Raw genomic sequence first — 12,119 nt, 5'->3', positions numbered from 1 at the left:
TCATACACATCTGTAGGGAATTTAATTGCGAACACAATGATACCAAAATGAGCGACGTAGCACGAGAATTAAGGTAAAAAAATGGAACGAGAATGCACATGTTACTGATTTTGTGCGTTTTTGCCGACTTTACGCTTTGCTGTTGGGAGTCACGCTAGGCTTTTGGACATTATATTTATACACACCTGTAGAGAATTTAATTGCGAACACAATGATACCAGAACGAGCGACGTAGCGCGAGAATTAAGGTGAGAAAACTGGAACGAGTATACACATTTGAGTGTCACCGCGCGCTTACCCGCACGGAGGGGCCACGATCCCCCTGTCAACCGCGAGTTTCCACGGAGCGCGAAAGTGTTAATGTATTAATTCCCAGCTTCAACTTCTTAAAAATTCATTTTAATTTGAACAAGATATTTGTGATAAGGTTTGTGACAAAAATGTGTTGGTCACAGGCTGATGTGACACATGGTCTCCGACACTTGTTATCTGTACCACCCTATCTCTGCCCTCTGTTTACAGCTGATGAGTCCTCATTATGAGGCAAAATTAGTACATGTACAGTTCTGCTCTATTCTACTGCAATTGTATTTTTGTTTATTAACTTGCAACAGTGCAAAGTCTTAAGACCTGATTATATCTTTTGTTGCAGTGCAGCAACATCTGACGAGGAGCGACAACAGATGCAAGAAGTTGGGAGGTTTCACCTAGGTGATTTTGTGAACGTGTTTCGTCACGGAACACTAGTGATGCAAGGGGTTCCTGAGGCATCTACTGTGACTCAGGGGTGTGTCCTGTATGGCACAGTTCATGGTGCACTGGGTGGGTGAAAGTTTCTTGTTTTAATTGTACCAGAAAGGTTTTTCTAAAATTTATAGAGTAGTTTATTATTACTATTATGCTGTGGTGTCTTCAGATAATTATTTTTTTAAATTGTACAGTAATTAACAGAGTTGTTAGACTGTAAAACCATATTTTAAAGTGCAAATATTTTGGCCTTTGTCTTGACGAATTTTATTAGTGTAGCACAAACCTTTAGTTGAGTACTGTGTATACTGAACAAGGATGGCTCTTCTCTGGCCCCGACCACGGCGGTCTCCGGGTCTCGAGTCCCTGTGTCTGGCCTCCAATACAGGAGGCCAGGCACAGGATACAGAATGGGAGATGAAGTCCTTCATAGAACGGACAGAGAGAAGGATCTAGGAGTTGATATCACAGCAACCCTGTCTCCTGAAGAGTTGAACAAACATCAAAAGAACAACATCTGCGGCATATGCGAGGCTGGCTAACGTCAGAACTGCCTTCAGGAACCTGTGTAAGGAATCATTCAGAACCTTGTATACCACATATGTAAGACCAATCCTGGAGTTTGTGGGCCCAGCATGGAACCCCATACCTTGTCAAGCACAAGGCGAAGCTTGAAAACATTCAGAGATATACCACTAGGCTAGTCCCAGAACTAAGATGCATGAGTTACGAAGAAAGGCTGCAAGAAATGCACCTCATGACACTAGATGACAGAAGAGTAAGGGGAGACATGATCACAACCTACAAAATTCTCAGGAAAATTGACAAGGTAGACAAGGATAAACTGTTTAACACTGGTGGTATGCGAACAAGGGGACACAGGTGGAAACTGAGTACCCAAATGAGCCACAGGGACGTTAGAAAGACCTTTTTCAGTGTCAGAGTAGTTAACAGATGGAATGCATTTGGCAGTGATTTGATGGAGGCTGACTCCATACACAGTTTCAAATGTAGATATGATAGAGCCCAATTGGCTCGGGAATCTGTACATCAGTTGAGTGACAGTTGAGAGGCGGGACCAAAGAGCCAGAGCTCAACCCCCGCAAGCACAATTAGGTGAGTACAGCTCCATTCTCCAATCATGAGGCCCTTAGAGTGGATGCCTTTCCACTGGACTTTTTAAGGTGGGGGATTCTGTACTTCTTTTCTGGGTTAAAGTCCTGGCCAGTTTGGAATCGTAATAGGGAAGAGTACTCATTGATGTACTTTGCTAGTTTGACCTTCTCAGCTCTCTATGTCTGGAATTTGTGGCGCATCCATGTTTATGGTGAGTGTTTGCTTTTTTATGGTGTCCTACCAGCATTTTTCTTCTTGGCTGCAGTATTAGGTTTTGTGGCTCTGCTTTTGCCTCCTAGTTCTCTTCATCTTTGCTCTTCAGTTTCTGAGGGTGTGTGGTGCTCTTTATTTTCTTTTTTGGCATTTTCTTCATCAGCATTTCATGCCAAATACTGTTGCTTCATATTATGGGACTGTGGCGAAGCCACTACAGCTTGCGTTCAGTGTCGATTTTACCTCGGCTTCGTTTCGCATGCTGTCTCACTCCTTGTTGCACCTCCTGCCTGCTCATGCACTGCATGAGCCAGTCTGGTCTTTGGACACTTTTGGCCTTTTCTTTCCTCCTTTCCTATTTTGTTGGCTCTTGCCCCCCATTGTCAGGTTGGGAAGCTTTATGCTCTCCTCCGAAGGAGTGGGTTATGTTCTTATAGCCTTGCTGGGTTTTTTCTTTTGCCATCTCCTCATTTTCTGACACAGAATGAAATGGAAGGCTTGGTTTGTCTGGCCAGGGTGCATCATTTGTTTTGTCTGGTCACAGCAGTTCATCATTTGTTTTGTCTGGTCACAGCAGTTCATCGCTACCTGTGCACCACGATCTTTGATTTGGTGGACATCCTGTTCATTGATCTGGTTTCTATGGTTCCCTATTCTAAGGCACATTTATGCCAGGTGGTGCACGGTGTTGTCAAATCTCGCCTGCCTTTGGTCTACTCTTGGGCCCATGATGTTCGCAAGTTTGCAGCTGTGGCCATTGTGTTTGCCCCTATGTCACAGGCAGCTGTTTGGGCTTGGAGTTTTTAGTAAGTCTATCAGGGTTCTTGTGACTCATTTAGTTGTCGCCTCCTCCTTCCTGGTAAGCTCTATATTTTTTTCTTCTTTGTTGTTAGATAGCCCTAGAGAGTCACCAAGAGGTTCCTCGATAAAACCAATGTTAAATATATTGTAAATTTTCCATCCATACTCTGTGATTAGCTATAGGCAGTTATCTTTTGGCCCTCCAGAAAACCACCATCAAATGTGATGAGATGCCTATTTCTGTTAGGGCCTCGCTGGCTTCCCCCCTTTTAGGTTTGTCGGTGGGTGTGTTTTTTTTTTTCAGCTCGTGATTGAGCTCTGTTGACATGGGGAAGCCAGAGCTGTCAATCATGCTGCCACCTAGCGGTGGCTAGTTGTAATTAGTGGTTCTGACCTAACTGCAGGGTGGATAGTTTGTGGAGTTGTTTGGTGCTTTGTTTCTTTTTGTTCTGTGAACCTTGTAGTTGTCTGTTTTGCTTCACTTAATTTTAGATGTTTCTTTGGCGAGGGTGATTATAACAATCCTCTGCTTGCTGTGCTCTGTTGTTGTGCTACCTGTCTGGTAATAACAAGTAATGGGTTAAAAATAACTATCTTTTATGTACACAGTAAAATAATTTTTTTAAATATAATTAAATTGCATGCATAAGTCTTATATATGTACTCAGATATTTGCTTGAATTATAAAACTCCTTTTCTATGTCACTTTAAATTTTTTGTTGTTGTTTCTCAGGACTTGTGACAAGCCTGCATTTGGAACTATACAATCAGCTTTTAGAGATGCAGAAGCGACTTGCTCGCATTATTAAATCAGTTGGAAAGATTGATCATGACTTTTACAGAAGCTTCAGGTATGTTACCATTTAACAGTTTGTTTTCTAAAAAACACCACCTTCCTCGTTGCCTCCAGCTTGCCCTTGCCTCCCTGAAAGCTAACTTTATTCTTATCCTTCCTTTCGACAACGGCAATTCGATGGTTGTCCTTGATGATTATGTGGACTACCTCCAAAAGGCTGGTGTTGTGCTCTCTGACTCCCATACATATGCTTCTCTGATTGCTAACCCTTTGGATTGCCTTAAAACTTCTTTAACTGTAAACTAAGACAGTTCTATAGTCTATGTTCTCCTGACTTTGATCTCGTAAAACATTTCTGTGTCATTTGCCCTCCTTTTCCTTATTTCTATCGTCTACCTAAAACTCACAAACCTGGTGTTCCTCTTTGTCCTATCATTTCTACAAGAGGCTCTGTTTGCTATCCTCTTAACTCTTGGCGTGCCAAAACTCTCACTCCTTAACCCCTGCACTGCGCACCTGTTTTTGGCAAAAACTTCATAGTGCAATTTATAAAGACATTTTTGTTGTTTTTATAAATATTCAGGTAAAGTTGATGTCAAAATGTTTCCAAACTCAACCACTTTCATTTCAAAACACAAAGAGTGATGAAAACATTAAAAAACATTAAAATACAGCCTAATTAAAAAAAAAGTACAACTCTCAGAACAAGATATCTTGGTTGGCGCAGCACAGTGGTTAATGAACAAATCCCCAAGGGCCATGATGAGGGTTTGAACCTCCATCCAGGATGATCCCAGATGCGCCTTAGTCGATTGTGCCACGACATGGTCAAAAGAATTGCAAATCTTTTTTGAATTAAAAATTCCTTTGATCATGTCGTGGCACAATCGACTAAGGCACATCTGTGATCATTCTGGACGTAGGTTCAAACCCTCATCACGGCCCTTATGGATTTGATATATCACGCCAATGTGATTTCTGTGTGTATCTCACTCCTTATCTTTTTACTTTTTCTGTGGGGAGCCCCATAGGCTCCCTGAGCTATCCATACTGATATAGTGCTATGTCATGGAGTCCTCAGTCACAGAGTTCTTGTTGCCTACCGAGAACCAGAGCCAGAACCTGGCCCCCCTCAGAGAGGTGCAGAGAGCAATGGCCTATGAGCACTTTACATTTATAGTATACCATACTTGCTATTTACCGGGGAAGGCCCCCCAGAAAGGTAGGCAAATCAAAACAGACCACTGTCTGGTTGAAAATTCTGAGCTATGGCCTCAGAATAGCAAAGAAAGAAGAACAACAAGCAACACATCATCTAACTAGTTAAAGTTAGAACAAGTTAATATAAATGCCACAGCTCTCTGTGCCTCTGTGAAGGGACCAGGTTATGGTGCTTTGTCCCTGGGAGGCCAGAGAACACCACGATTGATGGCATCTGTAGCACTTACATCAGCGATGGTAGCTTCAGGGTGCCACTGGGGCTTGCCCAGAAATTAGTGTTTTATTACATTCAATGATGGTTTTTTGACATCAGGGGTTGTAGGTCTGCCATCTACTCCATATCTCTGTTTCGGTCATTATGAGTTATTTTTGCTCTGGGGTGAATGACTTGCCTCCTGCCTTCCAGTGGGTATCCTATCTGATCTCGGTCTGTAGGCAGTCCATAGTTCTTATACCAGTCATAATCATTATACGTAAGCAAAACTCAAACTAAATATTTAAAAGTGACATCATAATTATAGTATATTACCACAATTGATTATGGTTAGTATAGGCATAGTAGCATAATAAATAATGTTTTGTGATGTTTAAGGTTTATTTACAGAAAATCTTTAAAATGTGGTTGTTTTGCTTTAAGTAAAATTTACTTATTAAAATTTTTTCTGGTTGAGCAATGATTAAATGTTTGTTCCCATAGCACTGAACGCAAGACTGACAGGTGTGAGGGCTTCATTGATGGTGACCTGATTGAGAGTTTCTTGGACCTTGGCCCAGAAAAGATGAAGGAAGTAGCTCAGGGTTTGATGGTAAGTGTTTGGAAAAAGGGTCGAATCCCCTCTAAAGCACGAAAATATTAACTTTATGTAGAAAAGGACATAACAGTATATTGTTGTTTCACTAGATACTTTAAACAAAGCGCCATAGAATACTGGTAATACAGCAACAAAAAAAAAAATATATATATATATATATATTGGTGTATACTGGCAGCAGGTTTTCTTTCAAACATGTTTCATTGAATATGACCGCATATTCTGTATTTATTATTTTCTGGTTTAGGGCTTCTATCCCTCTAACTATTTTCTTAGCATCAGGGCTTAATTGGAATAGGAGTTCTCCAAAACTCATTTTCGTACTTTTAAGGTGAAGAAAAGAAGTGATTTACTATAGAGTGTATTACACTTATTTGTATAATTTGCACGACGTTTCGAACCTCCATGGTTCATTCTCAAGTGAACAGATCTTACAATACTAGTTGATTTTATACCCGCATTAGGTCAGGTGATAATACAATGAAGGTGAAAACATGGGGGGATACATAAGGGATAAACATAGGGGCTGCAGAAGGCTTATTGGCCCATACGAGGCATCTCCTATCTAAACACAAAGATTAATCCAGTGTAATTGGCCTGTTATGTTGGACATTGTCTTCTGTGTTGGCATCGATATGTTCTTGTCTTGTCCTTACTCTCATGGTAGGTAGAGTAAATAGTTCCGTGATTTGGGTGTTCATGGTAGGTCGCTCTATTCTTATGTGAATTGCCTCAAGATTGCCTCTTGAGGCAATTCACATAAGAATAGAGCGACCTACCATGAACACCCAAATCACGGAACTATTTACTCTACCTACCATGAGAGTAAGGACAAGACAAGAACATATCGATGCCAACACAGAAGACAATGTCCAACATAACAGGCCAATTACACTGGATTAATCTTTGTGTTTAGATAGGAGATGCCTCGTATGGGCCAATAAGCCTTCTGCAGCCCCTATGTTTATCCCTTATGTATCCCCCCATGTTTTCACCTTCATTGTATTATCACCTGACCTAATGCGGGTATAAAATCAACTAGTATTGTAAGATCTGTTCACTTGAGAATGAACCATGGAGGTTCGAAACGTCGTGCAAATTATACAAATAAGTGTAATACACTCTATAGTAAATCACTTCTTTTCTTCACCTTAAAAGTACGAAAATGAGTTTTGGAGAACTCCTATTCCAATTAAGCCCTGATGCTAAGAAAATAGTTAGAGGGATAGAAGCCCTAAACCAGAAAATAATAAATACAGAATATGCGGTCATATTCAATGAAATATTATATATATATATATATATATATATATATATATATATATATATATATATATATATATATATATATATATATATATATATATATATATATATATATATATATATATATATATATATATATATATATATATATATATATATATATATATATATATATATGTCGTACCTAGTAGCCAGAACGCACTTCTCAGCCTACTATGCAAGGCCTGATTTGCCTAATAAGCCAAGTTTTCATGAATTAATGTTTTTTCGACTATCTAACCTACCTAACCTAACCTAACCTAACTTTTTCGGCTACCTAACCTAACCTAATCTATAAAGATAGGTTAGGTTAGGTTAGGTAGGGTTGGTTAGGTTCGGTCATATATCTACGTTAATTTTAACTCCAATAAAAAAAATTGACCTCATACATAATGAAATGGGTAGCTTTATCATATCATTAGGAAAAAATTAGAGAAAATATATTAATTCAGGAAAACTTGGCTTATTAGGCAAATCGGGCCTTGCATAGTAGGCAGAGAAGTGCGTTCTGGCTACTAGGTACGACATATATATATATATATATATATATATATATATATATATATATATATATATAATATATTAGTATATTTTGGTAGCAGTCTTTTCTGTAGACATACTTTTTCGGTCATATTTAATAATATAAGATTAATAATTCTAACACGAATTTTCTCAATCTTTCGTACATTTCTTTTCACTGTTGGAGGTAATTCAAAAATCAATTCTAGTCTAGAAATAAAAATGAATTTTGGAGAATTGATTTTTGAATTACCTCCAACAGTGAAAAGAAATGTACGAAAGATTGAGAAAATTCGTGTTAGAATTATTAATCTTACTTTTTCGGTCATATTTAATAATATATATATATATATATACACACACATATGTGTACTAACCAAGTGTCAACATGTTTCTCTACATATAATAAGAATTAATAATTATGATCTTGGCATAATGTGTAGGTGAGTATGGTTGTGTTAACTTAAGGTTGAGGCCTAGATGTTGAAGGGAGGATTGGGTTGGGTTTGTGTTTGGTTAGGATATGTTTTGTTTAGTTTAGTTAGGTTAGGTTAGGTTTAGTTAGCTTTGGTTTGATTAGCTTTTGTTTGGTTAGCTTTGGCTTAGTTAGGATCAGTTTTGTTTGGTTAGGTTAGATCAGGTTTGCTTTGGTTTGGTTGTTAGTTTGGAGACGATGAGTCACAATAATGTGGTTGAAGATATAAAGACTAAACCACAGACGAGAAGATGAGATGACAATGTTTCAGACCGTTCTGGACCATTATCACAATCGACTTGATAATGGTCCAATACGGACTAAAACGGTGTCGTTTCCTCATCTTTTGGTGTTTGGTTTAGCCTTCATGATAGGTTGGGTTTGGTTAGATTATGTTTGGCTGGAATTGGTTAGGTTAACATATGCCAATACAAACTTGCTTCATTGGCATTATAAATTTGCTCAGGAGAGAGAATCACAATCTCAAATTTGGATACATTCCATTGCCCCTCTATCCACCACACAGGGGACATTCCAGATTCATCTTTCCTTATAAGGCGAATGGTCTGATAATATATCACCACAACATGTTTTCTCTTGACATCACTGCTTGTTGAAGCCCTAAACAACGTATTAACTGCATTTCCTGATGCACTAGTAGCAGGATGCAAAAAATATGCACAGATATAAAACAGTGAGAGAGGGGGAAGGTTGTCTGCTGGGGGTAAACAAAAACAAACAGCGACGTCACCGGCTAGTCAGTGGCTGGCCGCGGAACTACATAGACTTCTTCTAAATGAAGGTGCCACCTGGGGAGCCCGGATCGCAAACGAATAGATGGAATAAACCAATGATCGAGGTCCGATAGCAAGGTTGGGGAGTGTATTGCATTTATGACTCCATACTGTGAGATGTCAATCATAGTGTAACATTAAAGTTTATGCAAACTGTTTTAGAAAACCTCCCTTAGTATTCAAGCCTTTACTTAGTACATATATAAAACTGTGCTCATTACACCAGCTGTGATAGTATTGATACAACATTGGAGCTTTGAGGAGATAGCAATTCCAGAGGTGATCAACTAGAAAGATTTTACACTAGGTGTGATAACAGTGAGGAGCATGGAGGCAGTGGAAGGTGTTATTTACACCTCTTAAGTAACTACAGGAAGGTCAAAGGAGTAATGATACATGCAACAAAACACACATTAAGATAATAGAAAAGGCAGCCACAGTGGCAAGGAGAGGCAGAACAAAAATCCTAATACTGTATTTGGAGATTTTAACTACAGGGGAAATAAATTGGTCAACAAAAGGATAATCACAGGGAAGATGAAATACGGAGAGCAAGATTTGTGGACACTAGAGATGAACACTCCCTATGGCAGCGTATCAAGGGAGCCGACAAGACTAAGAGATGATCTATCAGCTACCAAGACCTGGTGTTTACCCCTAAATAAAGGTGATGTACAGAAGTTAAAATAGGTATGAGGAGCTAATGGCTGCTACATTATCATGTTTGTAGAACAGAAAGAGTTGGAAAAGGTCAAGGAGCAAGAGAAAATACAGAAGAGGGGACTGCAGGAGGGTTAGGGATTATCTGCAGACGGTTCAGTGGGAGATTAACCCTTAAGATGTGCATGGCATACATATACACAGGAGTAACATGTCCCACCATACACTTGGCATACATATACACAGGAGTAACATGTCCCACCATACGCTTGGCATACATATATGATTTGCATATTTAAAATAGTCCTGCACATACATAGAACTCACATTTGCTGCCTCAGGCCACCAGTAACCATCCCCCATCTCTGTGAAAGTGAGTCCCTCACTTTCCTTTTAGGTCCTTAGTAAGAAAATGATGACCATTGCTTGGCAACATCACCATGCAGTGTCTGCTCGTTTATGGCAACCACAGAGGAGACACTAAACTTTTAACAACAGCAAATGAGTGATTACCATGTATATATTTGAGGCAAAATGTGTGCTATGTGCAATTTTAAGATTTAGATTAAGATTTTAAGATATTATATATACATACATATATACCCTGTACAAACTTTAGACACCCACCAGGGGACTTGAACCCTGGCCATCAAGATGGCAAGTATGCACTCGTATCCACTGCACCATACTCAAGAGCCCTAAAGAGGTGGGAATTCCGGGGTATTTAACCACCAGTATCCCATCCTCTCCAGGCAATGAGACAGCGATCACTACACGTTTTCCATCAAGCCCTGTTATATGGGAGAACACGACATGGACACCGTGTCGTACTCGGCCTACTATGCAAGGCCCAATTTGCCTAATAAGCCAAGTTTTCCTGAATTTATATATTTTTCTCATTTTTTCTTATGAAATGATAAATCTGTCCATTTCATTATTTATATTATATATATTTATATTTATTTGAGTAAATGTTTGATATTAGAATGAAAATGTGAGTCTCGGGTAAAAGCCATAGTACAGTTCTGTGTTCTATTTAAAAGTGATAATTTAGTGATGTTTTTTGTGTCTGGCATAATTGTTTCCCAGTATTTTAATCTGTATAATTTGTGAACTTACAATCTTGATATCCATCCCTCAGATTAATGACGGTTCAGGAATGAAAACTGAAGCCACCCCAGATGACCTCATTAAAACTGTAGAAGAACTGACCAGAATCCATTGAGCAGATATCCGATGAAGAAAATGCAATTAATACTTGAGCAAGTTTGCTGTGTTGATAGTGTATACACTTTGGGATCCCTGGCAACACCAAGCTGCCAGTTACATTTCACTTCTCTATTACTTCATCTTTGTCAAGAAACTTAGTTGTAATGCTATAGTGTGCTTAATTGATTGTGGTCATTATAACTTTCATTACCACATTCTGCACATGAATCCTTAATAAACAAAAATTCTTGTTAGGTGCAGAACTTTGTTTATTTTATAGCCAAAGTTAGCACTGTTGGTCATAAGAACAAGCCTATATTTTGTATAGTTGGGGTTATATAAATGATAATAAAAATTTTGTTTTAATCTAACAACTGTGTTTCTTGTAATAATTTTTGTTTAAATTTGAAGGATATGTGAAAAGTTAAAAAATAATTCTTACATATTTATCAATAATTAATTTATTATTATAGGACTTGACAAGATAAAGAAATGCTGGATATACTGTACTTACATGATATGCTTGCTATTTGTAATACACCAGTTCAAAATGCATGATTTGTTTATAACTTAGACTATCCAGCTTCTGGCACCAATACTAAACTGTTGTGCTAGAGGAAGTAAAATATGTACGGAAGAATAGTGAAGTAGTGTCAGTCTTCACCATTCACAGGTTGAAGAGCTGGTGCATTCCAGCTATATAGAGGTGTTGTGGCCGTGCAGCAGTGTCCACACAACTAGTCAGTCTCAGGTGTTTCCAAAGAGCAAATGAGGAAGCTGTAATTTGATACAGTCCACTTGCAGCTGGTACACTATAGCCAGTATAACCACTAGCCAGCTGCAGTTCACTTGCAGCTGGCTATTGTCATCTTCAGCTAACTCACTAAGAAAGGCTGCCTGGAATGTCTTAATACTTTTATTAAACATATTTTAGCTTTATACAGCCTTTTAAGTATTAAATAGTTTTAAGTAAATCAGAATAGAGTTACTGATAACATACAAGCCATTAATAAATTATAATTGAGGATTTACGTTAAGTAAATACCAACATAAGACCCATGAAATAGCAAATAGTGCAGGAAGTTGCTATTGTTTTGAGTGATATCTAGCATAGAAACTTAAGTATTTATTATATTAGATTTTGAAAGCAGCAGCACAAATACCAGGGATATTCTTACATGGATTGATCATATTGAGATGTGATTCTCACAATCATGCATTAAGTTCTGAAGACAAAGTGGTATTGCTTAATGTGCATGAGAACAGGAATGTGGGGAAGGATTAAAGGAAATCAATGTGTAGGATTAGGCAAGACTTGCGTGTGTGGGTTTTTTTATACTAATAACAGTGCAAAGTTATATGACTGGGGGAGTGTTGTATTGCAATGGAATGTTAACATTTGAAAATATTAACCATGCAGCAGCCAGCTTGTAGTGAATGCGAGGTTCAAT

General features: G+C 38.4%; 1 protein-coding gene across 1 annotated transcript in view; it reads left to right on the top strand.

Moving 5' to 3' along the window:
• Positions 1-11,042, top strand: part of pic (DNA damage-binding protein pic) — a 52,088-nt gene extending 41,046 nt beyond the window's left edge. Inside the window, exons 21-24 of the mRNA XM_045735923.2 lie at positions 653-822; positions 3,611-3,728; positions 5,592-5,700; positions 10,601-11,042. Of these exons, the coding sequence (XP_045591879.1) occupies positions 653-822; positions 3,611-3,728; positions 5,592-5,700; positions 10,601-10,684 (481 nt within the window). The 3' untranslated portion in view covers positions 10,685-11,042. The remainder of the gene's footprint in view (positions 1-652; positions 823-3,610; positions 3,729-5,591; positions 5,701-10,600) is intronic.
• Positions 11,043-12,119: the final 1,077 nt, after the last annotated feature.

The sequence above is a fragment of the Procambarus clarkii genome, chromosome 6, assembly GCF_040958095.1.
Source record: "Procambarus clarkii isolate CNS0578487 chromosome 6, FALCON_Pclarkii_2.0, whole genome shotgun sequence".
Classification (NCBI taxonomy): Eukaryota; Metazoa; Arthropoda; class Malacostraca; order Decapoda; family Cambaridae; genus Procambarus; species Procambarus clarkii.
This window is presented reverse-complemented; position numbering and strand designations above follow the sequence as displayed.